Genomic DNA, 16,241 nt, shown 5'->3' on the forward strand with positions numbered 1-16,241 from the left:
AATTAACTCTAGAGGATCCGCGCGCGACGTGGCTCTATTTGAGCTGTCCTTTGCAAGAACAACTGAAGAGAGAGGCTGGAGATGATATGAACTCGCACTAAAATGCTATGAACAACAATTGATAAAAAAAAATTCAAATAGCTCCAGTTATCCATTTGGTTTGCTCAGATGAATACACACCTGAAATTGGATCAAGGGATTGGAATTTATAAAATAAAAAAATTAAAAAAAAAAAAGCAACTTGAATGGAGTAATCATGATCATTAAATATTTTTTGAAAACACAATTAATGGTCAAAAAAAAATACAAATTTAACCCAATGAAAACAAAGAAAAATAAATAAAATAAAATCCATTACATCTAATATATCAGAAACATAAGAAAAGGTAAAACAATAAAGCAAGAACCACAACAACATCCATCTAGCAATGTAACTGAAGAGAGTAAATATCCTCTGTTCAAAAAAAAAAAAAAAAAAGCAAATAATACGACTATGTAAAAATAAAAAATTAAAAAGCTAAGAGTACCTTTGCAGAATCCACCCCTCCTTTAGTGCCACCATAGGTCTGTGAGCTTTGGATCTGATGAATAAATGGAAAAGATGACCATGGAGCTTTTAAGGTATTTCCAATTGGGTTATCTGAGAACGATACTTTCTGGTTGTTTATCCAACCATTCTGTACTCTGTTTCCACCATTGTTGTGGGTCAAGGAAGCTTGCTCTTTTTCTTGTTCACCTGGCGGACCCAGCCTCCACTTAAGCTTTTTCTCCTATGAAGATCCATGGCTTCTTTGTCTATCACTTCTTTGTACAACCTAGATTGAACTTTACAAACCCACAAAAATTTCATGACTTGCAAAAGTTGGAAGTTGTAATTTACCTTGGAAGAGGAGAGAAACGAACGAGGAAGGTGAGAAGAGAGAAAATGTGGTCAGTCGTGTTGTCGAGAGAAGATGACGACAAGAGAAGAGGTGGTCAATGGCGTTGCGATGGCGATAGTCGCAAGAGGAGATAGACGAAAGAGAAGGGCTAGAGGAGAGGTAGAGGACACTGACTGAGGCCATCTTCAACGTTTAACCAAATCCATCACCAAATTCAAATTTGATGAAAAAGTATACTTTTTTGGTCTCCAATGGTTTCATAAAACTTTTCATTGAGGACATCCCAAATCTTTTACCAAACGGAGGACTTGGGCCAGCTTTCACCAATTTATTGTGCGTGAACATTGGGAGTGGGACCCACCGGACGATCGGTTAGATATCCAGCCAGTTACCCCCCCGGTCATCTAGTTAACTGTATAATTCCCAGAACAAGTAGGCATAGCACTCTCAAAGCATTATTCGATAGATTCTCTCTCCAAACCTCTCTTTGTCTTTACCAACTTCTTCATTTCTCTCTAAAAAGCTCTCAGTTGTATAACCTTTGCTTTTTCTCTCTGATTCTTTGTTTTGTCATTTGAGCTATATATATATATATATATATCAACATGAGTGCAGTCGTCGTTGAGATTAAGGGTCAACTGCTTACCAATGACCTCGACAATCTGTCGGTCCAAGAACAAGTTTGCTTTCTCATAGATCTTGTTTGGTTCTTGAGAAAAATTAAGGGAGAAAATGAAAACTTTGAATCTCTTATGTTCTTTTCTAGTTTTCTTTAATAAACTAGAATTGGGTTTGAAAAAAACAATCGAGTCAAATACTTGGGTTAGGTTCAATTTAGTGGAATTTTAAGGAGAAAGATTAGGGTTTTGAAGCTTTTCTTTCCTCTTGCTTTAATTTATCCATTTTCTCAGCAATCAAACAGAGCCTAAAGGTTATTATTGTTTGTTGATAAGATTTGTTACGTATATAGTGATTGTGATTTTCAGTGGAAAATGTAGAGTACAGAGGGGAAGGGTCAACAAGTGGGTTGTGAGAATCATCATGGAATTTTGCCATTTGTTTGAATAAGATAGTGCTTCAAGAAACTGCTCTTGTAAAAGGTTGCGAGCATGCCTATTGGTTTGTCTGAATCACATCTCAGTATATCTCATAAAAACCCAAAAGTTTCACAATTTTTTCATCATCACATTCATCATCAGAGGATGAGGAAGAAGAAAAGGATGAAAATGAAGTGAACAAATAAGAAGTTAAGCTAGTCATAGGTTAATCTGTTTATATTTGTTTTTTGAAGTCCATAATTAATGGAGGCAAAAAGAAATGGAAAAGATTTAATGGAGGAGGAAAAAAATGGCAAAGGAATTGAGGGAAACAGAAATGAAAGGAAAAAAAATTTATTTTGCTCTTGCCAGTCAACCGGCCAGTCGTCTCTCCGAACATCTTGTGTTTTGATGAAAGTTACAGTAGTTCACCATTAGAGTGGCTAATATCAGATAGAGGAATTGGCCATATTTTTATTAGGATTTGATGAAATTTTTGTTGAACCATTGAAAATGCCTTGAGAAAGAGTAATGTATGATAGAAAAAAGATTTTAGGAAGAAGAGAGAATAGTAGAGTTTATGGGCAAAAAAACAAATGATCTGATCCATTAATTTTTTGTTTGAAAAGATTTACCCCATTGATTTAAAATGTATTTCTCATACATTTTGGAACAAATTCAAAAACAATTCTCCCATTATTATATAGATTTATCCAATGATTTAAAATACCTGTTGTGCGACATCAAAATTATAAAGGTGTCTTGTGGTAGTGGTTACTCTCTCTCTCTCTGTCTCTCTCTCTCTCTCTCCCCCCTTCAATATGGAAGTGACAGTGAGCTCAATTGTTGGCTCCGTAGCTTTGGTAAGTTTGCTAACATGCGCATGGAGGGTGGTGAAGTGGGTGTGGTGGAGGCCAAAGCAGATAGAGAAGAGGTTGAGAGAGCAAGGATTCAAGGGAAATCCGTACAAGTTGTTGTACGGAGACATGAAAGAGATGATATCGGTGATGAAAGAAGCAAGATCCAAACCCATGGACGCGTCCTCAGACGATATTGTCCCGCACGTCATACCATCTTACCATCACTGTCTCAACCTTCATGGTATGTATATCCATATCTATCTCCTCAAAACCATATGAGGTTCAGATTTTGTTTTGTGAATTTTTCTTTTTATAAAAAAATATGGAAATTAGTTTGATAAAAATAAATAAATAAAAAAGATTTTGGATAAGAGGAGATTCAAAACTATGTTTGCGATCGGCTAGCTTCCCCAATTTGGCTTGTAAGGGTGGATCCTAAGGTCCTCCCTTGGGAGTGTTCTGGGTATAAAAAAAAAAAAAAAAAATCTATGTTTGAATGGAAGGGAATGAAATGAATAGAAATAAAAAAGAGTGCAATTTGAGCTGGCCAATCTGGAAAACCACAGCCCAGTTCAAAATTGTTTAGGATTCAACAATATATTTTTTAATTTGGTGCGGACTTAGACCGTGCTTGGGCAAATTACCTAGGTTGCTTTACTCTTCCACTACCACTACCACTGGCTTCTTTAGTGGCAGTAACACAAATACTACAAAAGAAAATGTATTAATGTTTCAACCATAAAGAAAAACAAGAGTTCACACGAAAGATCCGAAGCGAAATAAGAGCTATAGCAAGCACAGAGCATCCGGATGTTAGAGAATAGGCTTTTGTTGGTATTGAACAGTTGGGTCATGAGTTGGGTTGATCCTGATGTTTTTGTTTTTATAAATTTTGTAGAGGATTTGCTTACTTAGTTTTGTTGGCCCTTCTGTGGGTTGTTTGTTTTTTGTATTCCTTGTATCGCCTTGGTACTTTTTTAATAAAATTTACTTATTTATCCCCAAAAAAAACATAGAGCATCCCAAAAACATTAGGCAGCTAGTTAGCCAGATGCAAACCAAAACACAAGACCCATAAAAAGCAACCAGCTCATAAACAAGGAAAACAGAGACTAAAACCCTTGGCTACATAAAATACTTTAAGCAACACCCTTCTCTAAAAAGGGCATAAACATGTCTTGACTAAATGTTAGCAATAACCAACTATTCTTGAATGTTTAATTTATATCCCGTAAGGCATTTGGCCTAGTGGTTGTGTAACATCTTTTATGATGTGTGGTCTCGAGTTCAACTCCTATGGAAAGGAGTTTGATACTCTTTGTGGTGGTTTATCTCTCCCCTATTATGGGGGCTTATGTACTTAGTGGTGGTTGTGTTAAGCCAGGGCTAGTTGATTTATTGGTTGTTAGGTTTTGTTGACTTTTCAGTTATTGTGGGCGGTTTGTTTGATAATGTAAATATTTCTCATATTTATTATCACTCTCCTATCTATTAACCAAAAAAATAAATAAATTATATAGCTATTTTAGCAATTAGCCAATTTAAAAGTTTACATATTCTTATGGGAGGATATAAGACAAATATTTGTATCATCAATATTAAGATTCTTAAGCTTATTTCACTTGTTCCAATCAAAACAAAACAAAACACACACACACTCACACACACACAAAAAGCTTTTTTTACTTGTTATCGTATTCTGCTAATTTTTTATTTATTAGACCTAGTCTTTCATTTTCTTCTCACCCTGACAAATAATGGCCACAACTTTCAGGTAAAGATTACTTTCAATGGATGGGCACAACACCAAGAGTAACCATTGCAAATCCTAAACATATAAAGGAGATCTTGTTTAACCATGAAGTCTTTCAAAAACCAAAGCAAAACCTAGTTTTAAGATACCTAGTCAGAGGGCTAGGGACATATGAGGGTGAGAAATGGGCTAAACACAGAAACCTTATCAACCCAGCCTTTCATCTAGAAAAGTTGAAGGTAATCATCTCAAAATGTGAGATTCTTTTTAAAAATATTTGGATGCATAGAGTATGTTACAGTATTCTTGGATGAATTTTAAATTTTTTGAAAAGGATAATACTTTTTGATACCAAACCATTGATTTCCCATTTCAAATTACAGTCTACTGAAAATGTCTAATGTTGTGTTTGGATCATGGATTTGAGTAGATAAAAGGTAACCTTTCTCTTTCCAAATCACTCCTCAAATCAATGATCCAAACACAGCCTAAAGGTATTAACTAAAGCAGATTTGGAACCAATATCACATCAGCAAATGCATCTAACAGTGTCTTTAGTGTTTGTTATGTAGCATATGGTACCAGCAATGTGCTCAAGTTGTAATGAGATGATAAGCAACTGGGAAGTGTTAGTCTCATCAACAAAGGGGTCATGTGAGGTTGATGTATGGCCTTATCTCGATAATCTCACAGCTGACGTGATTTCTCGAACAGCATTTGGTAGTAACTATGAAGAAGGAAAAAGGATATTCCAACTCCAGAAAAAACAAATTGACCTTATAATCAAACTCGTGCGGTCATTTTATATTCCGGGATGGAGGTGAAGTCAAAAATATATATATATATATATATATCTCAAACCACCAATAAGTGGAGAAAATAAATTCAAAGCCTTCTATTTTGGTATTTTCTTTATGTCTTCATTTGTTTGAGATTCACTTGTTTGTAGGTTTCTACCAACAAAGACAAACAGGAAGATAAAAACAAACTGTGAAGAAGTCAGAGCTCTAATGAGGAATATCATCATCAATAAAAGAGAGCAAACTATTGAAGGAGGAGATGGAGATAATGACTTATTGGGAATACTATTGGAAACAAATTTGAAAGCAAGTCAAGAACAAGGAAAAAAGAAGAACATCACATTGACAACAGACGAGGTGATCGAGGAGTGCAAGCTATTCTACTTTGCTGGGCAAGAGACCACCTCTGCTTTGCTTGTGTGGACAATGGTCTTGTTGAGTAAGCATCAAAAGTGGCAAGCGCTAGCTAGAGAAGAGGTTTTGGCAGTATTTGGGGCCAAAAAACCAGACTATGATGGGTTAAATCAACTCAAAACTGTGAGTATTTTCCAACTAAATCAATTTTCGAAATTGTTCTCAAATTAATAGAACTGACTACCACACTACTTGCCTATCATACTACATCTTTTCAGGAGGACAAAAAATCCAATAATTTGGAAGTTCACAATTAGTATACAACCAAAAAGGAAAAGCAATCATATTCTGAAGATGAGATTTAAATACCTACTATAATTGCATTGGAGTAGGAAATTATATATCATTTCTTCTCTTTTGTTTCCTAAAATTTTTTATCGAAAATGTCATGAATGGAGGGAGTTTTCTTTACTAAATTCCAAATTTACATGGCAAAATACCGCTTACATGTGTGTATGTTTATTGCTAGGTATACCTACATATATGAAAGTATGTACATAGATGAGTTTTCTTCAATTTAAAAAAGTTTCAATCTTCAAAATTCTTGTAACTTTTTATATGTAGATAACCATGATTCTCTACGAGGTTCTTAGGTTATACCCCCCAGTAGCCTACATTGTTCGGACCATACTCAAGAAGGCAAGGGTAGGAGAACTTGTTCTACCCCCTGGTGTGGAACTTTTTGTGCCAATGATTGCACTCCATCATGACTCTGAAATTTGGGGTGAAGATGCAACAGAGTTTAAGCCGGACAGATTTTCTGAAGGAATTACAAAAGCAACGAAGGAGCCAGGCACATTCTTTCCTTTCAGTGGGGGTCCCCGTATATGCATTGGACAAAACTTCGCAATGGTGGAAGCAAAAATAGCCTTAGCAATGATTTTACAACACTTCTCATTTCAGCTTTCTCCATCATATGTGCACGCTCCTTTCCATGTTTTCACACTCCAACCCCAACATGGTGCTCACTTGGTCTTACAGAAAATCTAAGATCTAAATCTCCACAATGACAATATGTGAAAATGTGAAAAGGTATGTACTATGTATAATATTCTACTAGAATAAAACTTAATATACTTCTAAGCACTTGGAAACTCAATGCAAAGGTATGTACTGTGTAACATTTACGTTGGCTTATAGAACAAAGTCTATAGTTAAATGTTTTGGTATTGTCAAAATCGTGGCAATCATGATCGAATGAGACTTCATTTCATACCAAAGCTCATATGATGTTCACGATCAAGATTAGTTTGATTCTGTACGCGACTCATTTACACCCTAGACATCCAATGAGGTTGGTGCCATAAGTATGATTTCTATGTTGGCGACAACTACAACCACTAACCATCACTGAAGCAAGAGCTAGTTTGTTCTAGCAGCTATTGGTGGCTGCTCACAACCATCCAAAAAATGCCACCATCTAGTTCCTCTCTCTAAAATCTGTCTCTCCTCTGTAAACCTATCCCAAAAGCCTAGCATTTCACATTTGAAAGATGTTTTTTTCCATTATCATTATCAGACACTAAAATGTGCCAAGAAAAATAGTGTGCTTTAAATTCAACTCTAATATGGTGAGATCCACATTTAAAATGAATGTGAATCACATATTATTTTTTCTTTTTTGTCTGAATTCTTGATTTCTGACATTATTGTAAAATTTAATATGCTTCTAGGCCTTTGGAATTCAATGCAAAGCCATATGTATAACATTTATATTGAATGGACTTCGAAGTTTAGTTAGATGCATTGGTACGGTTTCTCACAATCAAACGATACTCAATGCATAGATATATTATTTGAGAGTTTGCATTCACATCTCAAAAAACTAATCTGACCAAAGCACATAGTTTAGTTACACCATTGAAATACTCATTTAATCTTTAAATTAATAAGTACTTAACACACAAAATTAGGTGCTACTTTTATCATTTTTTTGTCAGTTAATACACAATTTTAGTTATTCCATTGTTAGACTTAGGAAAATCTCAAATAGGTTACAATTCAAATGGGTTCGATTGAGTAGAGAGTTCATCCAAGCTTAATCCCGAGTTGAACTCAATGAGTTCTGAATAAGCTTAGGATTATGCTAAATCTGATTGATACGATTATTGTGCAATCGGATACGAATAATCCTATTTGATTCAATATCAATCAAATCTGATTTTCATAATTTTTAAGTTTTATATGTATATATAGGTTTTGATTTTCATACTTCAATTTTTAATTCAAAAAATTCTACTGTCCAAGAATTCAGAACCACGAAAACAACCAAGAAATGTAGTGTGTGGCTAAGATTAAATTAATGTATTGTGTGGCTAAGATTAAATTAATGTATTGTGGAACCCATAGTTAGATTGAATGTTAGCCACATATCATACTTCTGAGTAAAATTTTGAGTTCGAAAAATTGTCTTTTTAATTCCAGCCAGCCAATATTGATTCTGTCTCATGCTCTCTGAGTCTCTGGAGCCATTGATTTTTTAAATCTTTTGGATTTTGGGTCAAAGCCTTGGTACGTAAACATATATATATATATATATTACTCATAAAACTATATATAGAGACATGCTTCTAGAACATATATATTTATAAGCTTTAATATATATTAGAGCGTAGATATTTATAGGGTTTTCATCCTCTCCTCAGGATTGCAGAATAATTTAATCTAATAAGTCTTATAATTATATATATTAATAATAAAATTCGGATTGTTAAGACTCATGTCCCCCGAATTTAACTTAATAAATTTTGATTCAAAACTTTGACAAAACTAAAATTTTGATTCAGAGCTTTGACAAAACTAAAATTATACTGTACAAACTCTACTTTTATAAACCAAACTCACCTACTTACATTATAAATGAACAATCATTTCAAATGTTGAATGCAGAGCACTGGTCAATAGTTTTGGGACACTAAAGTCATGCTTACATAATTAAAATACATATCTATTGTTTGACATCATGATATAAAGCTTGTACCTAGTGGTAGGATCTCTGTCTCTCTCTCTTTCTCTCCACTCCAATATGGAAGTAACAGTGAGCTCTATTATTGCCTCCATTGCTTTGGTAACTTTGGTAACATATGCATGGAAGGTGGTGAACTGGGTATGGTTGAGGCCGAAGCAGATAGAGAAATGCTTGAGAGAGCAAGGTTTCAAAGGAAATCCATACAAAGTGTTGTATGGAGACACAAAAGAGATGATATCAATGATGAGAGAATCAAAATCGAAATCCATGGACACGTCCTCAGACGATATTGTCCCACATCTCCTACCATCCCACCCTAACTATGTCAACCTTCATGGTATGTGTATGTCTCCTCAAAACCACCATGAGATTTGTGATATTTTGAGTTTTTCTTGTAAAATTAAGATCTCCATGTTGATAATAACCTCGAAAATATTTACTTTATAAAAATCCAATCTGTGTTTTCTTGATCATCAACTGGGTTTTCTGTGATTACTACTCAAAATTTTCAAAATTCCAAAATTTTCATCTACAACATTTTGCTGGGATTTTTTTGTGGCCTTGTTTATCCCAAGGATAACTAAAGTATCCAATTAGCTGAATGTCACATTTTATGTTATTTTTCTTCAATTTTCCTTTTCCTAAATTAGGTTTGACCAATTAGAATATATAGATAGCAAGAGAGTAAAGGGTGCATGATTGTTTGCATTACAAAAGGCGGATTGAACATGGAGGGAATTTATGGGACCATTGAATTTTTAATTCGATGTTTGATTGTGGGATAAGAAATAGATGTCAAAGTATAGGGAGCATCTGAGCCCACTGAATTTTTAATCAGTTATATGTTTAGCTATTTAAACTTCTGATAATTTTAATATTGATATGGGGAATTACATCGGGAAAATGGGAAATTAAGTGATACCATGAAAATTATGGAATTACGGGATTAGATCTCTCCAGATTATTTTTCACCTTCATCCCATGTTCAAAAATAATTACTATCATTTAAAATTATAATCCTATAATTATAATTATCTGTTCAAAAATACTTATTTACATAATACTATCTATAATCCTATCATCTATCCAATCTCCATCTCATCTAATCTCATAGTATAACTAAATCTGGCAATCAAACATCACCTATTTGAATGGAAGGGAATGAAACAAATGGAAAAACAGGGGTGCAATTTGAGCGGGCCAATCCTAATAACCAGATCCCAGTTCAAAACATTTTAGGCTTGGACAACATATTTTTTAGCTACGTGCAGTCTTAGGCAACAATTTAGAAATTCAAATTAAATTTGGGCCAAGCTTGAAGATGCATCATACTCATAAAATTCTAGGTTGATATTGTCTTCCATTACCATTGGCTTCTTTAGTGGTGGTGGTGAGATAAATAGATTAAGCAACACATTCTCTAAAAAGTGCATAAACATGTCTTGACTACATATAGCAATAAGCAAGTATTCTGAATTTTAATTTACAATACTATTTTAGCAATTATCTAATTTAAAAACTTATATATGCTTGAAAGAAGACGTGATACAAATATTTATATCATCAATATCAAGATTCTTAAGTTTATTTCACTTGTTCCAATAAAAATAAAAATAAAACAGCTCGTTTTACTTGATATCTTATTCTGCTAGAGCTAATTGTTTTACTAAGAAACTTTCAGGTAAAAATTACTTTCAATGGATGGGCCCAACACCAAGAGTGACCATTGCAGATCCTAAACATATAAAGGAGATTTTGTTTAACCATGAAGTCTTTCAAAAACCAACCAATAACCCACTTGGAAAATTACTAGTACGAGGGCTTGGGTCGTATGAAGGTGAGAAATGGGCTAAGCACAGAAACCTTATCAACCCAGCCTTTCATCTAGAAAAGTTGAAGGTAATCTCTAATCTCGACTTCTTTTCTTCACTATTGTGCTTACAGTCAGTGCTTAACAATGTGTTTGGTGTTTGCTATATAGCATATGGTACCAGCAATGTGCTCAAGTTGTAGTGAGATGATAAGCAAATGGGAAGTGTTAGTCTCATCAACAAAAGGGTCATGTGAGGTTGATGTATGGCCTTATCTTGATAATCTCACAGGCGATGTGATTTCTCGGACAGCATTTGGTAGTAACTATGAAGAAGGAAAAAAGATATTCCAACTTCAAAAAGAACAAACCGACCTTATAATCCAACTCTTGCGGTCATTTTACATTCCAGGATGGAGGTATCTGAAATATATATATATATATATATCTTAAACAAGCCAACAAGTGGTGAAAATAATTTTGAAGCCTTCTATTTTGGTTACTTTCTTCATGTCTAGATTTGTTCAAGATTTACTTGCTTGTAGGTTTCTACCAACGAAGACAAACAAGAGGATGAAAGCAATCTATAATGAAGTGGGAACTCTACTGAAAAATATCATCATCAACAAAAGAGAGCAAGCTATGAAAGGAGACGATGGAAATGATGATTTATTGGGAATACTATTGAAAACAAATTTGAAAGCAAGTCAAGAACAAGGAAATGAGAAAAACATCACATTAACAATAGAAGAGGTGATTGATGAGTGCAAGCTATTCTATATCGCTGGGCAAGAGACCACCTCATCTTTGCTTGTGTGGACGATGGTCTTGTTGAGTAAGCATCAAAAGTGGCAAGCTCAAGCGAGAGAAGAGGTTTTGGCAGTATTTGGAGACAACAAACCAGACTCTGATGGGTTAAATAAACTTAAAACTGTGAGTATTCTTCACATAAATCAATTTTTGGAATTTTTCTCAAATTAGTAGAACTAACTACCACACTTTTTACCAGTCATACATCATCTTTTCAATTGGACAAAAATTTAATAGACAAATATTATTTGATAGTTCACAAATAGTATACAATCAAAAAGGAAAAGCTATCATCTTGTGAAGAAGAAATTTAAATGTTCAATACAATTGCATTAAAAGAAGGTGAAAATTTCATGAATGGCGGGACTTCTCTTTACTAAACTCTAAATTTGCACCGCAAAATACCCCTTATGATCTATATATATATATATATGCATGTATTATATTTGTGCTTTGCGAATTTATGTATTATATATTTTAGGTCTATGTATTTTCACACGAGTGTGCAAGGAATACACGCATATGCACACGGGTATCACGTCATTATTGTAAGAGTACATGGTCAATTTAATTATACTTGTGCATTATATACAGAATACCACTTCATTAATTAATGAAGTTTCAATCTTTAAAATTCGGGTAACCTTTCATATGCAGATTACCATGATTCTCTATGAAGCTCTTAGGTTATACTCCCCACTAGCCTTCATGATTCGAACTATACGAAACAAGACAAGACTAGGAGAAGTTGTTCTACCCCCTGGAGTGGATCTTTTTGTGCCAATGATTGCAATCCATCATGACTCTGAAATTTGGGGTAAAGATGCAACGAAGTTTAAGCCAGAGAGATTTTCTGAAGGAATTACAAAGGCAACAAAGGGCCCAGGCACATTCTTTCCGTTTGGTGGGGGTCCTCGTATATGCATTGGACAAAACTTCGCAATGGTGGAAGCAAAAATAGCCTTAGCAATGATTTTGCAACACTTCTCATTTCAGCTTTCTCCATCGTATGTGCACGCTCCTTTCCAAATCTTGACACTCCAACCCCAACATGGTGCTCACTTGATCTTACAGAAAATCTAGGATCTAAATCTTTGCAACAACAATTTGTGAAAATGAGGATCATACCTTTGTGGTTAATATTGTACTAGAATAAAATTTAATATGCTTACAAGCATTTGGAAATTCAATACGAAGGTATTTACTATGTAACATTTACAGTGACTAGCTTATGGAATATAGAACAAAGTCTTGCTAAATGTTTTGTATAGTTTCTGGTGTCGAAATCTTAGCAATCAAAATCAAATGAGACTGTTTCATACCAATGCTCATATGAAGTTGATGACCAAGATTAGTTTGATTCTGGATTTTAGGCACAAGACTCAATTACAACCCTAAACATCCAATGGGGCTAGTGACATAAGTACGATTTCTAAGTCCGTGACAACCCATAATCACTTCCGTCACTGAAACCAGTGCTAATTTGTTCTAACAACCATTGGCTGCCGACAACAATATGCAAACCACCACCATCTAGTCCCTCTCTCTAAAATCTCTCTCCTCTAGACAACCTTTCCCAAAAGCCTAGCATTATTTGAAAGATTTTTTTTATTATCAGCAAAAACTAACTTTTATTAATAATTAGAGAAGTACAAATATCCATAGGGGGCTTCCTCATCTACTACCCTTATAATTTTTTTTTTTTAAGAAAGCAAAAGGTTGAGAGGACAAAAAAAAAAAAAAAATCAGTATGTTTGATTTGAGTTTTCTGGATTAAGTTTTTTAAAAATTAACTTTTTTAGTTTTCGTATTTTTTTGTTTTTAGTGAATATTTTTTAAATTTTAAACATTTTTTTTTACTTTTTTAGATGCACCTTATCTAAAAAATAAAAAATTGTGAAAAAATATTTTAAAAAATTAATAAATACATAAAAATACAAAAAATGTACTGAATTTTTGTATTTTTTTTTATATTTTTGGTATTTAGTGAATTTTTAAAAGATTTTTTTTATAATTTTTTTACTTTTTAGGTGTATTTATATTAGGTGTGTCTGAAAAGTAAAAAAATTGCTTAAAATATTAAAAAAATTTAATAAAAATAAAAAAATATAAAAAATAAGAAAATAAAATTATTTGAAAAGTACTTTTTAAAAAATAAAAATAAGCAAGGTGACTAGTATTATACGAATAAAGTTTGCATTATTAAAATTGATAAAGAATGATGTCTTATGTTGACTTTTCCAAAATGTATCATTATTAAAATTGATAAAGAATGATGTCTTATGTTGACTTTTCCAAAATGTATCATCACTATGAATCATGATTCATACCGCAATCATTTATTTATATTTTTCTATTCTCTGTCACCTACTAAGTGGTGACCACCACTGAGTGAATTATTGTAGGGTTGATGATAACTCATGACCAAAGAAAAGTTAAAAAGAGTATTATGGTGTGTTTCATTATAAGTGGGGCCAACTAGCTAGACAAGTACAGGGACAGAAAAGAGTGGATGGAGCCTTTCCCTGATTGATTAGAAGACTTAAAAAGGAATGAAAAATGACTTCGACCCATAAGGGACACTCCCATGACCCCTGACCCCTTCTCTGTTTTATTGATCAATAATTTTTATTTATTTATTTTTTTTTTCTCTAATCATCAGTCCCCACGTACGTATGGGATGGTGAGAGTGGTGATTAGAGGAGTCTCAATCACTTCCCAAAAAGAATTTTAAAAAAATTAAATTAAATATAAATATATTTTATTTATATTTTACCAATCTCTTTTCTTTCTCTTTTTAAATTCTTTTTCAAATTTACTAACCAAAAACAACATTAAGAGAAGGACTAATTTTCAACATTTTGTTAGCAAACGGAGTGTTAATTTAAATATTTGCACTTTTGCACCAGAGTCATGTCATGAGTTATTGGAACAGACCTCGCGTGAAACGCGAGACTTGGCGCTGAATGCGCATAGAATATTATATATATTAGACAGGCTTCTCTCCCGCTCTCCAAAGAGTTTATCCCTAATTTTATTTTAATAATTTAAATTATTTATTTTTTAATTTTTAATATATATCATTAAAAAAAATTAAATTAATTCAATAATGATAACATCTTCATTTCATCATGTTTGACAATAAAAAAAATAAATGACAAGTATATTTTTAAAAATAAACCATTTATTTTTTTTAAACTAAATATAATAAAATAAAAATATTGTGATTATTGAATCGACTTAATTTTTTTTTAATAAATGATATAGACGAAGAGTTTTAAAAAATGAATAACTAGATTATCGAAACAGAACTTGTAGTGAACTCTATAAGCTCACACTACACCTCTCTACTCTAGATGAGGATTGGAAAGTAGGGGTGTTTGCGGTTCGGATTTGGACGGTTTGCAGATCGGTTTGGACCCGTCCGCATCTATGCGGTTTGGGAAAAAGACAACCCACAACCGCCTGCAGTGCGGTTTGTGCAGGTAGGGTTCGCGGATGTGCGGGCGGTTGCGGGCGGTTTGCAGATTGGACTTTTTTCTTCAAAAAATTATTTTTGAGCCTTATTTTTTTCCCATTTTGTAAATATTTATTTTGGGTCATTTTCTCCCCATTTTCTAAAATGCTCCAACATTAATAATTAATGAATTAAAACTTATAAAATTAAAAATACAATAAAATCAATTCGTAATACAAACAAATCATTCAAAATCTTAAATCAATTCATAAACTAACACAAGCATATATTTCAAAATCCTAAACTATAACTCCATATTCATTAAGGAATTTAAAATTCCAAATCACACTTCATCCGGGACAAGTTCAGTTACGTAACATTAATAATATGATTAGTATTCATTCAGTTTCAGTTGATATAATACTATTAGCAAATGTAATGTTAGAGTAAGTTTAAAAAATAAAGGGTGTTTTGTTTTAGACAAAAATATTTAGGTGGGATATAAAAATGAAAACAATAGTTAAGATAAAAATAAATAAATAAATAAAGTGTGGATAGTTTCTTGTGGGTACGGGTTAAACCCGCAACCCGCCTGCAACCCGCAAAGATGTCATATTTCAAACCACATCCGCTCGCATTGTATTTGCGAAACCGTCCATTTGTGTGCGGATTGGACAGGTTGGACGGCTTTTGAGGATCGGATAAACCGTTGCCGACCCCTATTGGAAAGAAACTAATCCCTATATATATTATGATCCATTTTCATATATCGCAGTACACTTTTTACGATATACTAACATTAATCACTTTTCATTGGACGGTAGTTACCATTTCCCTTTCATAGAATGCGGCATTTTCTCATACCATGAGCACCTAATAAATTAGTGGAGTGACGCATTATACATTTGTTTGGGGTATTACATTAAGTGGCAGGTAATAATTGTTCACAAAGAGGGGCAACAAGATGTTGAATGTCATGCATTAAGACAATATTTGTGACACATACTTTTTTATTACTCAAATTTTGATCTTTTTACAAGCGCTTTTTTTTTTTTTGGGTTTTGCCCGGGGGGGGGGGGGGGTTACAATTGTGTGAAACAAGAGAATAACATACCCGGAATGCACACTACTCAAAACCCAACTATGCTGCAAGAAACTTTGAAAGCATTAACTTTAAATCAATTGACATCTGAGCGATGTAAAACAAGTCTCTAACACTATATTTCCGTAGTGATTTTGATTCTCCCACTTAAATATATATATTTTTTTCTTTTTGATAAATTAAAGATATATAAATATATGTTGTGCAATCAATCGCGGCTTCTTCAAGAATTTTCAGTTTTGACAAAGTAAACAAACGCTGTGGTCGTTTATTACTACAAATAAAACAAAGCAAAATGGGTTTATAGACCAAATTTTCTGTTGGAGAAGAGGCTCGTGTGTATGTATAC

At 33.4% G+C, this 16,241-nt stretch overlaps 2 protein-coding genes across 7 annotated transcripts; both read left to right on the forward strand.

The window, feature by feature from the left end:
• Positions 1–618: 618 nt before the first annotated feature.
• Positions 619–6,923, forward strand: LOC114274486 (cytochrome P450 CYP72A219). 3 transcript variants are annotated; one of them, XM_028216421.2, is made up of 5 exons: positions 619–3,019; positions 4,553–4,770; positions 5,104–5,351; positions 5,481–5,868; positions 6,310–6,923. In XM_028216421.2, exons 1-5 carry the CDS (start codon positions 2,740–2,742, stop codon positions 6,733–6,735), a joined length of 1,560 nt encoding a protein of 519 aa, XP_028072222.2. In that variant the 5' UTR covers positions 619–2,739; the 3' UTR covers positions 6,736–6,923. The 3 variants fall into 3 exon arrangements, with proteins under 3 accessions (XP_028072222.2, XP_028072223.2, XP_082740252.1); XM_028216422.2 differs by having other exon boundaries at positions 6,339–6,510; XM_082884126.1 differs by lacking the exons at positions 4,553–4,770; positions 5,104–5,351 and having other exon boundaries at positions 2,499–3,019.
• LOC114274487 (cytochrome P450 CYP72A219) lies at positions 6,631–12,592 on the forward strand. Of its 4 annotated transcripts, none has more exons than XM_028216430.2 (5): positions 6,631–6,769; positions 10,395–10,612; positions 10,695–10,942; positions 11,069–11,456; positions 11,991–12,592. In XM_028216430.2, exons 2-5 carry the CDS (start codon positions 10,415–10,417, stop codon positions 12,414–12,416), a joined length of 1,260 nt encoding a protein of 419 aa, XP_028072231.1. In that variant the 5' UTR covers positions 6,631–6,769; positions 10,395–10,414; the 3' UTR covers positions 12,417–12,592. The 4 variants fall into 4 exon arrangements, with proteins under 4 accessions (XP_028072231.1, XP_028072229.1, XP_028072232.1 ...); XM_028216428.2 differs by having other exon boundaries at positions 6,644–6,777; XM_028216431.2 differs by lacking the exon at positions 6,631–6,769 and adding an exon at positions 6,832–6,851.
• The last annotated feature ends 3,649 nt before the right edge of the window (positions 12,593–16,241 follow it).

Source organism: Camellia sinensis, chromosome 8 (genome assembly GCF_055761805.1).
Source record: "Camellia sinensis isolate YWXY chromosome 8, ASM5576180v1, whole genome shotgun sequence".
Taxonomy (NCBI): Eukaryota; Viridiplantae; Streptophyta; class Magnoliopsida; order Ericales; family Theaceae; genus Camellia; species Camellia sinensis.

Excerpts from the sequence above, each read along its gene's own strand:
- LOC114274486 (XM_028216421.2), top strand. The coding sequence starts at position 2,740 with ATGGAAGTGACAGTGAGCTCAATTGTTGGCTCCGTAGCTTTGGTAAGT. Across the intron at positions 5,352-5,480 it reads TTTTATATTCCGGGATGGAG|GTTTCTACCAACAAAGACAA; the intron begins GTGAAGTCAAAA and ends ACTTGTTTGTAG. Across the intron at positions 5,869-6,309 it reads GGTTAAATCAACTCAAAACT|ATAACCATGATTCTCTACGA; the intron begins GTGAGTATTTTC and ends TTTTATATGTAG.
- LOC114274487 (XM_028216427.2), top strand. The coding sequence starts at position 8,771 with ATGGAAGTAACAGTGAGCTCTATTATTGCCTCCATTGCTTTGGTAACT. Across the intron at positions 9,051-10,394 it reads TAACTATGTCAACCTTCATG|GTAAAAATTACTTTCAATGG; the intron begins GTATGTGTATGT and ends AGAAACTTTCAG. Across the intron at positions 10,613-10,694 it reads TTCATCTAGAAAAGTTGAAG|CATATGGTACCAGCAATGTG; the intron begins GTAATCTCTAAT and ends TTTGCTATATAG.